We start from the raw sequence: 16,747 nt of genomic DNA, 5'->3' as shown, positions 1-16,747 counted from the left end.
AATGCTTTCCCCGCTAATACTCCCAGTTACTCACAGCCAAAGCCACCCATGGCCCTGATCAATGACTGATGACATATTTGATCAACGATAATTCTGGTTACCAAGACCCCTGAACACTGGCTCCTGATGGCCAGTGTGTTACACACCCCTCCCTGACCAGGTTGTGTTTGACAGACATCTTCTCTGGCTGACTCCACCATCCCTAATGACAAGTCACTCTGATTGTACATCCCTGGTCAGCCATGGCTTCTCTTCACCTTAGTTGTCATCATCTTTGACCAACAGGATCTTTATTCACCAGGGGCCCTGAGGACAGGTATTTCTGATTGCCACCATCCTTGTTTCTTGACAGCCCTGCTGTGCACCTGGTCCAGGAGATTTTCCTTTAATTTTTTCCAATACCAGGCTGCTGACACCTTCCTCTCTTAGAGCTGGGTGGGCCAAAGCACCGGAAGGGTCAGCACCTTGTCCCAGCTGCTGCAGTCCATCAGGATAGACTCTGACCTCCAGACTCTGCCCTGGTGTGCCACCAGTACCCCCTCCTGTCTTTCCCTGTGAAGTTGGCACTGAGTACAGACAGGAGCCAGCCCGGGGTTTGGCAGGGTAGGCACGTGCTTCCTTCCTACCTGATGCAGAGTGGCCCTGGGCCCCCCTGGCCTCCACCCCCTACAACTCCAGGGCAGGAGGCCTCCTCTCTTCTTGCCAGCTGTTGCCACAGTGAGGGCAGGGTTGGTTCTCTCTCCTATGCCCCTAGATCGTGACAGCAGGATTGTGTGTTTCTGCGATGGGGTGTTCACGTGTGCACATCCTGTTGAACATCTCCTGTATGCCACGCACGGTTGTAGGCATGGGGCTACAGCAGGGAATAGAACAAACAAGAATCTGTCCTCAAGGAGCTTACATTCCAGGCATGAAGCATAAATAATAACTCTACTTGGCCTCTGGCGAACCATCCTACTTGCTTGGCCCAGAGTCCATCCAGAGCACAGAGCCAGCCCTGGACTCCAGAGTTTAGAGTTGAGAACCTGCAGCCTAGATCCCCAAACCAGGAACGATAGCTCTAGGCCCCAGAACTCAGGAACCAGAGCCCAGAACATACAGCCCAGAGCTTGGACCCTTCAACCCAGAATCGGCAGCTTGGGGCTGAGAGCTCAGAACTTACAAAGACCTCTAAGACTGGGACCCAGAGCCCAGACCTCAGAATTGAGTTCTCAGAACACAAAGCCCAGAACCCGGGGCCCCGAATGTGGAAACCCAAATCTACAACCTAGAGCTTGGAGCTCAGAACTCATAACTTGGCATTAAGGACATGCAGCTTTGGGCCTAGAATCTAGGTCCCAGAACCTAGAACCCCATATCCGAACCTAGAACTTGGCTCAGGACTCAAAGGCCAGAATCCAGACCCATAATCCAGAACAGCCATCAAAAGAGGCCTCCTTGTTTCTCTGTTGCGCCCCCGGCTTATTTCCTTCCTTCTGTCAACCAGCATTGTGGAGCACACAGTGCCAGGCGCTCTCATGAGTGCTGGGAGGTGGCCAGCCGGCAGAAACAAGCGGAGAGGATCCCCTCGTCCCGTGACGTCAGCTGCAAGAGAGCAGGGGCTGTGTCTGGTCACTCTTGTGTCCCCGATGCCCCCAGTGGCTGGTGTTAGGCTCTCCCCAGTCATCTGTAGACTAGATCCATTCACTTTCCCATAAATGTTCATCAGCCTTGTTTGTTCTTGGTGTTGGGTGGGGGGAATAACACACAAAGAGACTCTTGCTACTATGACGAGCTCTCTCTACTCACTACCAGGAAACTCTTGGAAAGCACGAGCTGTTTCTTTTTTCTTTCTTCCTTTTTGGAGACAGGGTCTCACTCTGTCACCCAGGCTGGAGCACAGAGGTGCTATCGTAGCTCACTGCAGCCTCAAATTTCTGGGCTCAAGCCATCCTCCCACACAGCTAAGACTATAGGTATGTACCACCAGGCCCAGTTAATTTAAAAAAGAATTTTTTTTTGGTAGAGACAGGATCTTGCTACATTGCCCCAGCTAGTCTCGAACTCCTGGGCTCAAGTGAACCGCCTGCCTTGGCCTCCTAAAGTGCTGGGATTACAGGCGTGAGCCACCGCATGTGAATTGCAGGGGCTGTTTCTCACAAGGAGGCAGCAGCCAGAGCTGGGGTAGGCTGGGGGGTGGTGTTGAGTAGAGATGGGGGTGAGAGCCTCAGATTCAAGTCCCAGCAAGTCACTTTAGAGCAAAGAACCGAGGCTCAGGGGCTACAGTTTACAGCTTCTCTTCCCTCCTTCATAAAACAATTCACTTCTAACAGTGACTCCTGCCTCCTCAAGTCACTGTGTATGGTAAACAGTTTGAATTTTGTGGCCACAAAGTGCCCAGGTATGGCCAGACACGCAGGCCAGGAGCTGCAAGTGACTGTCTTGAGTGGGTCAGGGTGGCCTTGATGATTCCCCAGGGCCTGGTGCCAGGGTGGCCGGGTGGGTCGGCCTTCTTCCCTCTGTTTGCACCCCGGTGGGGCTGGTGGGCCATGGACTTAGCTCGACTTGCCCAGCCCCTTCCTCCCTGCCTTGCACAGGGACACTTCCAGGCCTGGCTTTGATGCCCATTTGTAGGAAGAAACCAAGTGCCCTTTGTAACTCTTAGGGAGCAGTGCTGTTCTTCCCACAGCACCTCCTGCCCCCCTGGTGACCCAGTGCTAGGATGGGGAAGGGCCCTCAGGGCCACAGAAATGGACACTGCCCTTGGGGAATGCCTGCCATCCGTTTGACACAGGGACAGAATCACCTGAGCAGCGGGAAAGATGAGGGGCAGCAGGGGAGGAGGTGGGTAGATCCTAAATGAGTTATCATACAGGACGGTTCGATCAAAACTCTGCTGGGTTTTTTTAAAGGCAAAATGGCAAATGATTCCAAACTTTATCTGGAAAAACTAACAAGATCAGCAGAAGAAGTCAAAAATTAGGAAAAATAAACTGAGGGTGTGTGTGGGGGGGAAAAGCTTTCTGATATTAAACAAGATTCTATTATCACGATCGTTCAAACCTTGTGGTTCCGCTATAAGAATAAACAGATCAATGGCACAGATTCAGTAAACCTGCAACAGACCCTATTGTTTACAAGATAATGGGTGATAAAGGAGGCATCCTGAATCAATGCAAAAGTGGAGGGTTACCCAATCCAGTGGTGTTGGAACAACTAGCTGGTTAGCATCTCACTTGGTGAATACTGACTGTTCTGTCCAGACAGCAGGCAAGTGTGTTTGGGCAGCGTGAGGCTTTACAAAGTTTGAATGAGTTGCAGATGATTTCAAATTAGGAGATTCACATAACACACTGTGGAAGGAAACAGGCAGAAGGATACACAAGAGGTCATCCCCAATAGCAATGTGAATCCACAGCCACCAGACATCCTGACAGGTGCTGAGTCTCACAAATGATCAGATCCATGCCCATTCCACATGGGGCACCACTTCCCTCTCTCAGCAGAAATGGAAGAGACTGGGCAGGTGTAGAGAAGCAGCCTGGAGATACCTATATGGGCAGAAATGATCTAGGTTTTGCACGCTCTCTGGCCCAGCAAGCCTCTTCCCGTACATCTCACAGAAACACTAGGATACGTGAAAATAAGCAAGCTGGAAAACAACATGTAAAGCAAACTCTGTTTTTGTTTTTAAAATATTTGTGTAGAGGTAGAAAAACACCTGGGGAGACATGTACCTGGATGACGATAGTTGTTAGTTGTGAGAAGTGTGCTGCAGACCCAGGGTGCGGAGGTGGCACTTTTCCCTTTATAACCGTGGGCTGTTGTTTTGATATGTTCTGAGTATATGCCACTTGTGTAATTTAAAACATAGTCATTCACAAAAACCTGTCTTCTCTGCCTTGTTCCTAGCTGGTCTCTCTCCCTGGGATGTTCTGTGCTTCAGATCAGCCTGGAGAATTTCTCTTCACGCTTCAAAACCCTGATCAAGGATCGTAGGGAAGCTTTATTTGAGTTCTTTCCCTGGGGCCCTTCAGGGCCTCCCTGGTCCCTAACCAAGGTTGCTCATGGTAAAGCCCCGTCTGAAGGACAGACCTGACTCCCCCTTGCTGTGCAGCTTCGAGCAAGTGGCTTGGGCTCTCTGAACCCCAGCTCCTCATCAGTCAAGACCACATCTTGCAGGGTTGTTGGAAGGATCATATGAGGAAGACGGAGGTTTCTTGGAGAGGCCACCCAGCAAGGAGATACTTCTAACGCCATTTTATTCCTCCAACCTAGGCTCAACCTGGGTAGCCCAATGGGCTTCAGACTGAGCCCCCAAGCCCCCCTCCACTCTTAGAAGACCAGGGTGTTTGGGGACCCTGGGAAAACTGCCTGCCCTTTCTGTTCCTCCTTCTCCCACAGAACCAAAGGCTGCCAGGGCCAGCGGGAGTGCCAGTGGGGTGCCCTAGGCTATTTGTAGGTGTTCTCATGTCTTTATCCCACCCAACTCAGGGGGTTCCTCACAGATCGTCTGTCCAGTATCACTAGGGAAACTGAGGACCGGTGGGAGCAAGGATAGGGGGAGGGTCTCACGATCTCTCCCACTGGTATGTGGGCTGGAGTTGGGGAGCGGGCATCCCTGGAGAGGGGAGCGGCAGCTGCTCCCTCCCACAGCCCCATCTGTCCTCCTCGCCTGGCCCCAGCCTATACTGCCAGGCTCCCCAGGGGACCCTGGGAAAATACTGCCTCTGCTCCTTCTCCCTGGCCCCTCCCCTGCCAGGTCTGGCTGTTCTGATGTTCTGATGCTGTGAGGCCGGGATCCAGGTTTCCCAGGCTTTGAGGGGATGCTGGCATGGGCCCCCCACTTTCCTCAGAATCTAGGGATGAAGGGGACTTTCTACACACACACACACACACACACACACACACACACACACCCCACCAGCCCTGACACCAGCCCATCCTGCTTCCTCACCTTGGACGGTATGGCCTGTCCCTTCTCCAATGTGCCAGCCTCCTCCTGGGCCTCCCAGCCTCCAGGCCCATGCCCTGCACTCTGTCTCTTCTTCCTACAGGTGAGGCCACCACAGGGGCCTTTCTTAACCTCTTAATTATGAAATATTTCAGTTATCTAAAAATATAGCTAATAATATAAGCAACACCATGGTAGCCTTGGTATTGATTTTCTATGCTGCATCACAAACCGCCACACACCTAGCCCCTTGAAACCACACGTGTTTGGTATCCCACGGTTTCCATGGGTCAGGATCCCAGGCATAGCTCAGTCGCAGCCTCTGCCCAGGGCCTCGCCAGGCTGCAGTCCACCTGCCGACCAGGGCTGGCTTCTCATCAGAGGCTCAACTAGGAAGGGATCTGCAACCCAGCCCCTCCAGGTTACTGGCAGAGCTCATCTCCCTGCAGCTGTAGGGGTCTCAGCAGCTCACTCCTGCACAGAGCACAGCTGACGGAGGCGTCGAGAACTGGTGAAGCACGGCCCGATAACATTCCCCCGCCTTGCGTATGCTATTGGCTACACACAGGTCACGCTCCTGCTCACTCTCCAGGGCACAAACTCCAGGAGTTAGGACAGTGGAGGCAGTGTCAAGTCCCTTTGACACCCTCCCCAGCCCAGCTTAAGGAGGGAAACACCATGGAGATCATAGAACTCTCCTGACCTTGTTGTCCCCTTTCCCCGCCTCCAGAGATAGCCAGGGCTTCATTTTCCCATGCATGTTGTTATACTTTTACTCTAGGTGTATAAATCCTTAATGCATTATTCTGCATGTTTGTATGTTTTTTATAAACGGTGTCACAATGATGCTTTCAATGACTGGCTTGTGTTGCTCACTGCTATGCTGGGGCTGCTCCTCCATGCTCACATATGGAGTCAGTTCCTTCGTTCTCACTGTAGTGTCATAGTCCGCTGTGCAGCTGTAACACAATGTATTTGCTCATTCTGCTTAAGATGGATATTTCAGTCATGCCTGCCTGTTGCCACCATAAACAGTGCAGCAGTGAGTGTTCTTGTCTCTATTCCCACGTGTGAGGGTTTCCCTGGGGGTATAAGCCTTAGAAGTGCAATTACTGGGACAAGAGACTTCACATTCACGTCTACAAGAGGAGGCCAAAAGGCCAGGCCTTGTGGCTCACACCTGTAATCCTAGCACCTTGGGAGGCCGAGGTGTGAGGATCACTTGAGGCCAGGAATTCGGGACCAACCTAGGTAACACAGTGAAACCCCATCTCTCCAGAAAAATACAAAAAATTAGCCAGGCATGGTGGTGCACACCTGTAGTCCCAGCTACCCAGGAGGCAGAGGTGGGAGGATCACCTGAGCCTGGGAGGTCGAGGCTGTAGTGAGCTGTGATTATGCCACTGCCCTCCAGCCTAGGTGACAGAGTGAGACCCCATCTAAAAAATGAAAAAAAAAAAAAGAAGGCCAAAGGATTTTCCAAATTGGTTGTTCCAATGTATGTTCCCACCAGCAGGGTGTGGGAATTTCCGTTGCTCCATTTCCTTGTCAACACTTGGCAATGTCAAACTGACATTTTTACCAATTTCTTGGGTATAAAACTGAATCTCATTGCTGCTGAGGGATCTTTCTAGAACATACTACAGATTCCATCCTCCCCTTGCTTTAAATCTTCTTAAGGTCTCCCCCTCCCAGGACACAATCCATGCTCTGTGGCCTGGCGTCTGAGCCCTGCCTGGTGTAGCCCCTGCCCCTCTCTGGGCTCTATTCCCATCATCCCTTCAGTCCCAGCTGCAGTCGACTACAGATGCCTGCTTTTTCCACTGAGCCACAGAGCCTGGTGCATGCTGTTCCCTTTGCATGGAACCACTCCCATGTTACAAGGCTTCTGCTTTATTAAGAAATAAATCACCAAACAGGTCACCTGTGTGTTTTAAATATTCACATTGAAGACATTAATGCCTTTGGTGCATCAAAAAGACATTGCATTATAATTGTGCTTGTCAAATGATAATTTCAGAGTTTAGAACAGAGTTCTCAACCTCGCTGCTGTTGACATTTGGGGCTGCATGATTCTTTGTGGTGGAGGCTGTCCTGTGCACTAGACAGGGATGCTCAGCAGAAGCCCTGCCTGGCCTCCACCCAGGAGATGCCAGTAGCAACTCCTCCAGTCATTGCCAAATGTTCCCTGGGGAGGGAGGACTGTCCCTGTTGAGAACCACTGATTTAGGAGATGAAATCCTCATGTGCCCAGGACAGGGTGGTCTGCAAATGGGCACATGATCATAGCCATGTGATGAACACCTTCTTCCCACCTTGAAATGTTCCATGACTGAACGAACTACCTCCCTGGGGAAGGATGTCCAGTGTCGACATCCAAGACCCTTCATGTGTGTGAGGCTGACCCTGCTGGAACCTCCCTCTCCAAGTGCTGCCAAGGTGTCACCTCCTCTGACCAGCCTTCCCAGACACCCCAGACAGTGTCACCTCTCCTTCCAGCGAGTGTTGCAGCTGCATTCGCACATTGGTGTGTGTCTGCTCCTTCTCCCAGAGCCTGGGGTTGGGAGTTCCCTGCGTGGGAGGACAGGGGTGATGCTGCTGAATTCAACTGTTTCCAGCCCCCACTCAGACCAGCGCAGGGAAGAATTGTGAATCTGAATTGTTGGCTGCATAGGAGCTGCCCAGACCCTTCGCTAGCTGACCTAGTAAAACCCAGATGTGCCCTGGGCTCCAGGAAGCAGGCCTGACTTGGGTCATGGGAGGGCCCAGGCTGAGAGAGGCATGAGGCAGCCAGATCTCCCAGTGAGGGACAGCAGGGCCCACACTTTTGGAGACACAGCAGGGCTACAGGCCTCATGGAGGGCCTGTGTGCACATGTGGGACCACGTGTACAGGTGTGCTCACATGCATAGGGGCATGGGTGTCTCAGCATGCCTGTGGAGGTGTGGGGCACCCAATCTGACCTCCCTAAGAGCCCCAGCTTCCTGTAAGCCCCCATCTTGCTTTGTTTTCCCTCATGGCATCTATGACACCTGCCATCATGCTAAATGTTCATGCATTATCACTTTCTCCTATCTCCCCAACTGCATGTCAGTATCATAAGGGCAAGGCTCTGTCTAGTGCCTTCACTGACATATGGACCCCCAGACCCAGGGGAGCGCCTGGCACACGGCATGTGTGTGGACGAGTGCTCAGGAAACATGTGTGGGTGGCTGGGTGGCTGGGTGTGTGAGTGACTGGGTGTGTGGGTGGCTGGGTGGCTGGGTGGGTGGGTGGCTGGGTGGTCAGGCGGGTGGGCGGCCGGGCGTGTAGGTGGCCGGGTGGCTGGGTGGCTGGGCGTGTGGGTGGCTGGGTGGCTGGGTGGCTAGGTGGGTGGGTAGGTGGGTGGATTGATGGGTAGGTGCATGAGGAGATGGGTGGCTATCTGCTGGTGTAGATGTGTGCATATGCATGCACGCCTTTACTCTGGAAGATACTTCAGGCTTTTTTGTTCTACAAAAAAGACCCAGGAAACTCCACACCCCAGAAACTGCAGAGCCCTGTGGGTGAATGGAGAGGCTCTGGGGTTTGGATCCTCCTGGAGGCTTCGAGTAACTGAGAAACTCAGGGTCACAGCCCTGCCTAGGGTTGCTCCATGCCAGGGGAACTGGGAGCTGGGACCCTTGAGGAGGGGAGCTACCCTAACTGGTTGAAGCAACTTGGAACTCAGAAGGCCCCACAAATGATGCCTTCACTCAGGCAGTAAATCCCTACTTGGGGCTAGATCTGAGCCTCCAGAGACCACATGGGCCACCACCAGGAAGGGTATACTTGAGTTGGGATGGCAGGGAAGGAATCTGGGGAACCCACTGGGCACCTGTCATCACTGGCTTGGAGGACTGGGCAGGAAGGCTGCCTGAAGAGGTCTGAGAGCTGAGCTGAGATCGCCCTGGCACCACTGGGGAGGATGTGAGCTCATTGGCCCTTCTATGGTTGCGTAGCCCACTACCTTCCCACCCCATCGGCCACCAATCTGCATGTGAGCCTGCATGTAAGCCTGACCATGGGGCTGTCTGCCTATCATACCTTCCAATGGCTCACCAGGCAGGCTGCCCTTTCATCTGTCTCTGCCCACCCATTATCAACACTGCCAGGATGCCAACACATGCACACACAGCTCCTTCTCCATTCTGACCTCCCCACAGTAACCCTGTGAGAGGGGACCATCATTACTTCCCTTTTACAGATGAGATGAGGATGCTGGGGCACAGCCAGGTTATATGACTTCCCCAAGGACACATGGCTGGGGAGTGGCAGTGCTGGGGTTGGAGCCCAGGCTGTGTCACCTGACAGGCTGAGCTCTTCCCCACTGTGGGATCTGCCCCTTAGCCCGTCTGTCTGTCCATCCGCCCATCCACTCTGTGGCTGCCCACTATTCAGCCCCTTCACTCACCTGCCACTCTGTCCATCTAGCCGCCTGTCCATCCATCCATCGCTGTCGCCCATCCATCCTGGAGCTAATGCAGTTAGAGGACCAGGGGCCCTGAGGGGAGAGAAGGCCCCAAACTGCCCATCTGGCCGGGCCTGGGTGGCCGGGGGTGGGGTGGGCTGCCCAGGCCAGGCAGGGCTGCAGGGGGCTGGAGGGAATTAGCTGAGTGACTGCCAGGATCATCTAATTAGGAACTCTAGTGATAAGCAGATAGGATCGGGGGTGATTAGAATCCTTTTAAAAAGCCACTCCATTAATTACAGAGACAGAGAGGGGCCTCTGGCTGCTCCGAATACCAATTGGCTGCTTAATCGGCTCCATCAGCTCGCCCCGGGGAGACCTTCCTGGTACTGCTGTGTGACCTTGGGTATGCTCTGCCCTCTCTGGGCCTCGCTTGGTTGCTGAAGGTCCTTCTCTCCCTGGCCATGGCTCGGGGTTGGCTTTAGGGTAGGCCTGAGATGAGGGACATGGGACATCAGAGGCCAGGAAGGCTAGGCTGGCTCCCCAGAGAGGGCAAAGCCCTAAAAGCATCCCCTGGTGAATGGGGACAGAGAGGCTTGAAGAGGGAAGGTGGCCTGACAGCATCGAGGGTGGACCATGTGGGGCCTGAGTGTGCACTCACACCTGTGTGTCCCTGTCCCTCCAGCAGGCCCCATGGAGGCCTCAGAGCCCCTGCTGCTCCCCCTTGGCTCCCCAAACGCTGGCGTGGAAGGAGACTAGCCTGAACCCTTTGTAGAAGGGAAATTCCTCTGCACGCTGCCCAGCTCCACGGTCCACAGCAGCCTTCATGGGGAGCTCCTCACAGGGGCCTCCATCTCAGGATGCCATTGATGGTGAGGGGCAGGATCTGTTCCCAGGTGACACACCTGTTCCCGTAAGTCCTACCAAGTGGTCTGTTCTGTGTGCCCTAAGACAGCCCTGAATGGGCAGCAGTGAGGGGGTCTCCAGGCCTGTCTCCATCCTGGCTGACTCCCACAGACCCATCCCAGGAACAGGGGTCGGAGCAGGGCAGTGGCTGGAAGAAAGTTCCCCTGGGAGTACAGTGCAGACCAGAGCCAGAGTCTCCAACAAGGCAGGGAGGGCCGGGACGGGGAGGCGGCCACAGGATTCTCAGATGCCTTGTTATGCTAGGTCCCTTGTCTCTTAACATTGTTGTCACCACCCCCTCCCTCACTGTCCTGATTGCATCATCATGGAAACTTCAGGCTTCACCTTTGCAATGTCAGGCCACCAATACCCTCAGCGGTGTCACCATCACCATCAACACCGCAGTGTCCCATCCCCATCTCCTCTACCACCGCCACCATCCCCACTATCACTATCATCTCCGTCACCGTCACCATGGTGCTGTCCACCTGTGTCAGCGTTGTGTCACCACCACATCACTGTCACCACACTTCCTCCACCTCCATCTCCACCCACCATCCCACCTGCGACATCACCTTACCAGCACTGCCATCTCTACCGCCGCCAGTACCACCACTCCCACCGCCTTCGCCATCAGCACCGTCATCGCCTCCTCTATTACCACCACCATCACCACCACTGGGTCTGCCTCAGCCAGACCCACCACTGTCTCTAATTAGACTGCCACCACCACCACCGCCACCACCACTGCCCCTCCAATGCCTCCCTGATGCCACCATCTGCTTCCTCACTGGTATCCTCACACCCACCTCTACCACTACCACCAACTTCATCTGAGCTGCCGTCACCCTCACAGTACAAAGCCCTCAAATGCGTACCAAGGAGGAGGACATTTACTACAAGCTGCACCCTGAACAGTCTGGGACCAGCGGTCAGGGAACAAGGAATTGAGATGGTCACCTGCAGCTTCCAGGTGAGCAGCTCTCTAGAGCTTGCCTGGGAGCTGCTGAGGAGCTCATGGTATTCCAGGAAGCCCCCCATCCATGCCTCAGCCTGTGGCTTGGAAGCAGGGGCTTTGCAGAAGATTGCCCTGAGCTGTTGCAAAGCTCTCCATTGTCACCTGCCTGCAACGGCCTCTCTTTTCCACTCTCCAAATCTCGTGTAATGGCAGGCTCTAACCTGGAACTATACTGGTGACAGGATTCTGGAAAATCCCTCAGATTTCTCCAGGATGCAAGGAGACCATAGAAGAGGTTGGTGTAATGCCAAGTTAGCAACAGAAAATACAGAGCCCCACACGTCAGTGCCATTACCATCGCCATCGGCATTCACATCAGCATTTCCACCACTGCGTCCTTCTCACCACTCAGCACCCCCCTCTACCATTGCCTCTTCCACAACCACCCTCACCACCATCCTCCATTAATAGCACAATTCCTGCCTCCTACCCCATCACCACCACTGGTGACCCCGGCACCAGCAGCACCGACACTGCTCCCAGCAAAGCCATCGTTACCATCCCCGGTCAGTCCCGCCATTAGCATCTGGCATATGTTGGAGAACTGCTCACTCCCTCTTCCCTATGGGAATCTCAGACCTCTCTCCTTATTGCCCTGAGATTTGCAGAACCTTCCTGAAGGAAACATTCTTTGCCCCACAGATGCTGGCCTTGACCATGGGATGCAGCAAGAGTGCCACACATCATGGACCAACAGAAGCTTTCAGAGGCAGCACGTTCCTGCTGGCTCTGAGTGGCACCCTCATGAGAGAAGAGTGTGTGGGTCAGAGCTGCTCCTCCAGCCTGGGACCCGCAGTGAGAAGCTATGGGAGGCGGGGCCCTGGCAACTGCCTGCAGGCACCAGCGAGCGAAGTTGGGGGAACCAGATGCTTGTCGTGAACGTCGTGAACCACTGAGAGGTGAAAGCTGTCACTGTGGCAGAGCCGAACAAGATGCAACCTCTGCTACTTCCACCATCTTCACCTTCATCGTCACCATTACTGTCACCACTGCCAACCACACCAAGGGCTCACTAGGAGCCATTCCCATCACCTCCTCATCATACCTGCACCATCACTGCCAACCACAACACAGGCTCACTATTACCATCTCCTCTGGCATGACCATCCCCACCACCACTACCATCATCAGTTACTCTCCAGCACAAATCTTACTGCTGTCACCACCAGCATCACCATCACCATGACCAAGTCCAGCATCACCCATAATTACTCTCCCCCTCACTCCCACCATGACCACTACCTCCACACCAACACTGCTACCATGGTCACCTCTACTATTTAATGACACCTTATCCATCTCCATGGACACCCACCGTGCCTCTCCCCACGGGCACCACAGTCAACAGCAGCGCCTCTCCCACTGCCACCGCCATCATGGAGAACTGGGCAGGGCAAGCATCTTTCTCCTGCCCCAGTGGACAAGCCTGCAAGGGACAGCAGGTGCTAACTAGTAACAGAGACATAGTGACAAAAATCCAGCCACAGAGATAAAGAACCAGGTTCATCTGTAGCTACATCCAGTAGAGAAGTTCTGCTCTTCAACTCCTCTGCCAAGCCACATGTGTCAGCAGGTGTAGGTGGGTGGATGCCCGGCACGGGGGGTGAGTCATGCTCTTGATAAGCTGCATGGAGAGACAGCGATGGTCACTGGAGGCTGGGTTTGCAAAGTGTCTCTACAGTCTGTCTCCATCCCTCCTGGCATTTGGGATTGGTTAGAACATACTATCTCCTGCTAGGAGCCTGAAACCTAGCACCCATGAGCATTGGAAGAAAAGAGAAAGAGAGAGGGAGGATAATAGAAAGGGATAAAGACTAGAAAAAGGAAGAGGAGGAAGAAGGGAGGAATGAAGGAAGGAAGGAGGAAGGAAAAATGCCAAGAGTGAAGAAGGGAGGGAAGGGAGAAGGGGGAAGGGAGGGAGGGAAGAAGGAAGGAAAAAAGGAAGGAAGGAAGGAGAAAAGGAGGAACTAAGAGGAAAGAAGGAAGGAAAAAAGGGAGGTAGGGAGGAAGAAAGGAGGGAAGGAGTGGGAAAGGGAGGAAGGGAGGAGGGAAGGAAGGAAGGGAAGGGAAAGGAAGAGGGAGGGAGGAAGGAAAGAAGGAAGGAAGGAAGGGAGGGAGGAAGGAAGGAAGGAAAGAAAGCAGGCAGGTTATCTTTAGTTAAGACTTGGTGACCCAAACATCTAGGCTCTTTATTGGTGTGGTTAGTAGGTGGTTTAGCATGGTTTTGATCTTAACTGGAGTGGGGTGAGGTGAAGGTAGGAACAGATATTAATCATTATTGTGAATTGCTGTTTCTATATATGATCCAACACCAGAACAAGAATTAAAGGAATATAAATGCCTAAGAATATTTGGTTACCTCACTCACCCGATTCGTTTTCTAGGGCTGTTACAAATTATTACAAACTGGGTAGCTTAAAACAAAATAAATCTCTTCCCCCCAGTTCTGGAGGCCAGGGATCTGAAATTGAGGTGTTAGCAGGGCTGCACTCCCTCTGGAGGCTGCAGAGAGAGCCCTCCTGGCCCCCAGCTTCTGGCTGCATCAGTGTCCACCTCCTATAAGGACATGTGTCACTGGATTTAGGGCCACTTAGATAATCCAGGATGATCTCATCTCAACATCCTTAATTTAATTACATCCGAAAAGATCCTTTTTCCAAATAAGCTCACATTCAGAGGTTCCAAGGATTAGGACAGGAACGTATCTTTTTGGGGGCCACCATTCAACCTGCTACACTCAGTAATCAATATTTATCATCAATCCCTATTTTTCTTACCAGAATTGAGTGGAACGCTTCTTTGGATTTGCTGTCCGCTGCAGCCTTGGCCCTGGTTTCACATCCCCTCCCTCACTGACTCGCTGTGTGACCTTGAGCACTGCATGTCTCTGAGCCTTGTTCATCCAAGTGTTTACCGATGGCCCTCGTACGCCAGCCACTGTCCTAGACAGGGACAGACTTTCCTGCCTTTGTGGAGCTTACCGTGGAAGACCTGGCCAGATAATGGGCACGAGAAAAGCAGACTCTTTTCCCCACCCCAGCCTGCCTGAATCCCACCTTGGCCTCCTCTTGCCTTAGCCGCTGCCTAGCCATCGGCAGAGTGGACATACCCAGAAGGCCCTCGCCCACCTCCCCCACCACGGCCACGGACCTTTGTCACCCACCAAGGCTAGAATCTCATGGCCAATCCTGCCTCTGCCCTTTGGCTCCCGGGGCTCAGCCCACACCACCTGAGTCACAGAGCATCCCGTTCCCACCCACCGCTGTGGCCGCCTGAGTGACAGGGGCAGGCCCATATGCCCAGCTTTGCCTGGTGCAGAGCTGGGGGCGGGGGTAGGCCACGCCCTGAGAGCTGATGTCATAAAGGGAGCTCTGGAGGGCAGCCCACCCTGACCTGGCCCCACAGCGGCAGTGTCCCTCCCCTCCCCCCACCCCTCTCAGTGGGCGCCCCTCCAGTCCCTGAGAACTGGTACTATGAAAAGGTGAACTCCCCAGCAGAATCTTGCCTGGAGCCTGAGGAGTCCAGCCAGGCCCCTGCTGAAGGGCCCCAGACCACCGGCCACCTCTCTCCACCGTCCATCTGACCAGCTGGGCCCCTGAGCCCACCTGGCCTCCACGTCCCCTCTCCTCTCACCCACACCCCTGGCCATGGCTAACTACTACGAAGTGCTGGGCGTGCAGGCCAGCGCTTCCCCGGAGGACATCAAGAAAGCCTACCGCAAGCTGGCCCTTCGCTGGCACCCCGACAAGAACCCTGACAACAAGGAGGAAGCTGAGAAGAAGTTCAAGCAGGTGTCTGAGGCCTACGAGGTCCTGTCCGACTCCAAGAAGCGCTCCCTGTACGACCGCGCAGGCTGTGACAGCTGGCGGGCTGGCGGCGGGGCCAGCACGCCCTACGGCAGCCCCTTCGACACCGGCTACACCTTCCGTAACCCTGAGGACATCTTCCGGGAGTTTTTCGGTGGCCTGGACCCCTTCTCCTTTGAGTTCTGGGACAGCCCATTCAACAGTGACCGTGGTGGCCGGGGCCATGGCCTGCGGGGGGCCTTCTCGGCGGGCTTTGGAGAGTTCCCAGCCTTCATGGAGGCCTTCTCATCCTTCAACACGCTGGGCCGCAGCGGGGGCAGCCACACCACCTTCTCATCCACTTCCTTCGGGGGCTCCGGCTCTGGCAGCTCGGGGTTCAAGTCGGTGATGTCGTCCACCGAGATGATCAATGGCCACAAGGTCACCACCAAGCGCATCGTGGAGAACGGGCAGGAGCGTGTGGAGGTGGAGGAAGATGGGCAGCTCAAGTCGGTGACTGTGAATGGCAAGGAGCAGCTCAAATGGATGGATAGCAAGTAGGCGCCGGCCACCTGGCTCTGCCTTCCTTCTGTCACCACCATGAACGGGGCAGCAAACACATGGGGCCGCAGACATAGCCCGATGGTTAATAAATGTGCCAAGTGAGTTCATGGAACAGCTTGCCCAGCTTTGTGGGGATGTGGGGCCAGCTCCAGCCTAGTGGACATGAAGGAGGGTGTGGATGCTGCCTCCAGGGCCTGCGCTGTTTCCATCAGGAAGCCAGGGGTGGTTCCGCATGGGGGTCTGTCATCTCTCCTGTGCCCACCATCTGGGTTGACAAATAACGTGGCTGCCCTGTCCTGATTACCTCAAACCCAACCCTGACCTGTATCCATTCTCTACTGCTGGCCCCTGCCATCTGCACAGGCCTTGCTGTTCCAGTTCTCAGCCTTCCCCTTTCTACCCACCCACATAGGTTCTTCCTGGGACAGCTGTGCCAAACTCACGTTCAATCGCATTGCCTGGTGGCTTTAAACCAGGCTCCCCCGCTCTAAGCATAAGAACTGCACGTCTCATCCTCACCATGAGGGCCTGGTGGCCTGGGCCCACCCATCTGCCTCTGGCCCTCTGCCTCTGACCTCCCACCGTGCTGGCTTCTCCAGTTGTTCCACTGCACCACACACCCTGCAGCCCCAGGGCCTTTCTACAGGCCGCGCTCCCTGGTGAGTGCCCACTCATCTTCAGGCCTGGCATCCATGGGTAGGGGCAGGATCCCAGGGAGCAGACCTCAGCCATGTGGAGCCAGAGCTTTCCCCAAGTCAGAGCCAGGCTGACCCCCTCAGAGGGTGAGTGAGCTCCACGTCATGGGAGGGTGCCTGTGCTAAAAAGGAAAGGGGACTCTGTTCTGATGACCTGAGTCCTACCGAGTGCCAATCTTTAAAAAGTATGCATTTTTAAAATAACATTTTGCTTTGAGGCTGGGTGCGGGTGGCTCACGCCTGTAATCCCAGCACTTTGGGAGGCTGAGGCGGGCGGATCACGAGGTCAGGAGTTCGAGACCAGCCTGGCCAACATGGTGAAACCCCATCTGTACTAAAAATAAAAATATATATATAAAAATTAGCTGGGCATAGTGGCGAGTGCCTGTAACCACAGCTACTCCAGAGGCTGAGGCA

At 54.2% G+C, this 16,747-nt stretch overlaps 1 protein-coding gene across 1 annotated transcript; it reads left to right on the top strand.

The window, feature by feature from the left end:
- Positions 1-14,680: 14,680 nt before the first annotated feature.
- DNAJB8 (DnaJ heat shock protein family (Hsp40) member B8) lies at positions 14,681-15,747 on the top strand. The gene has a single exon (XM_009181366.2). It carries the CDS (start codon positions 14,934-14,936, stop codon positions 15,630-15,632), a length of 699 nt encoding a protein of 232 aa, XP_009179630.2. The 5' UTR covers positions 14,681-14,933; the 3' UTR covers positions 15,633-15,747.
- The last annotated feature ends 1,000 nt before the right edge of the window (positions 15,748-16,747 follow it).

The sequence above is a fragment of the Papio anubis genome, chromosome 2, assembly GCF_008728515.1.
Source record: "Papio anubis isolate 15944 chromosome 2, Panubis1.0, whole genome shotgun sequence".
Taxonomy (NCBI): Eukaryota; Metazoa; Chordata; class Mammalia; order Primates; family Cercopithecidae; genus Papio; species Papio anubis.
Note: the sequence above shows the minus strand (reverse complement) of the source record. Positions and strands in the feature narration are given on the sequence as shown.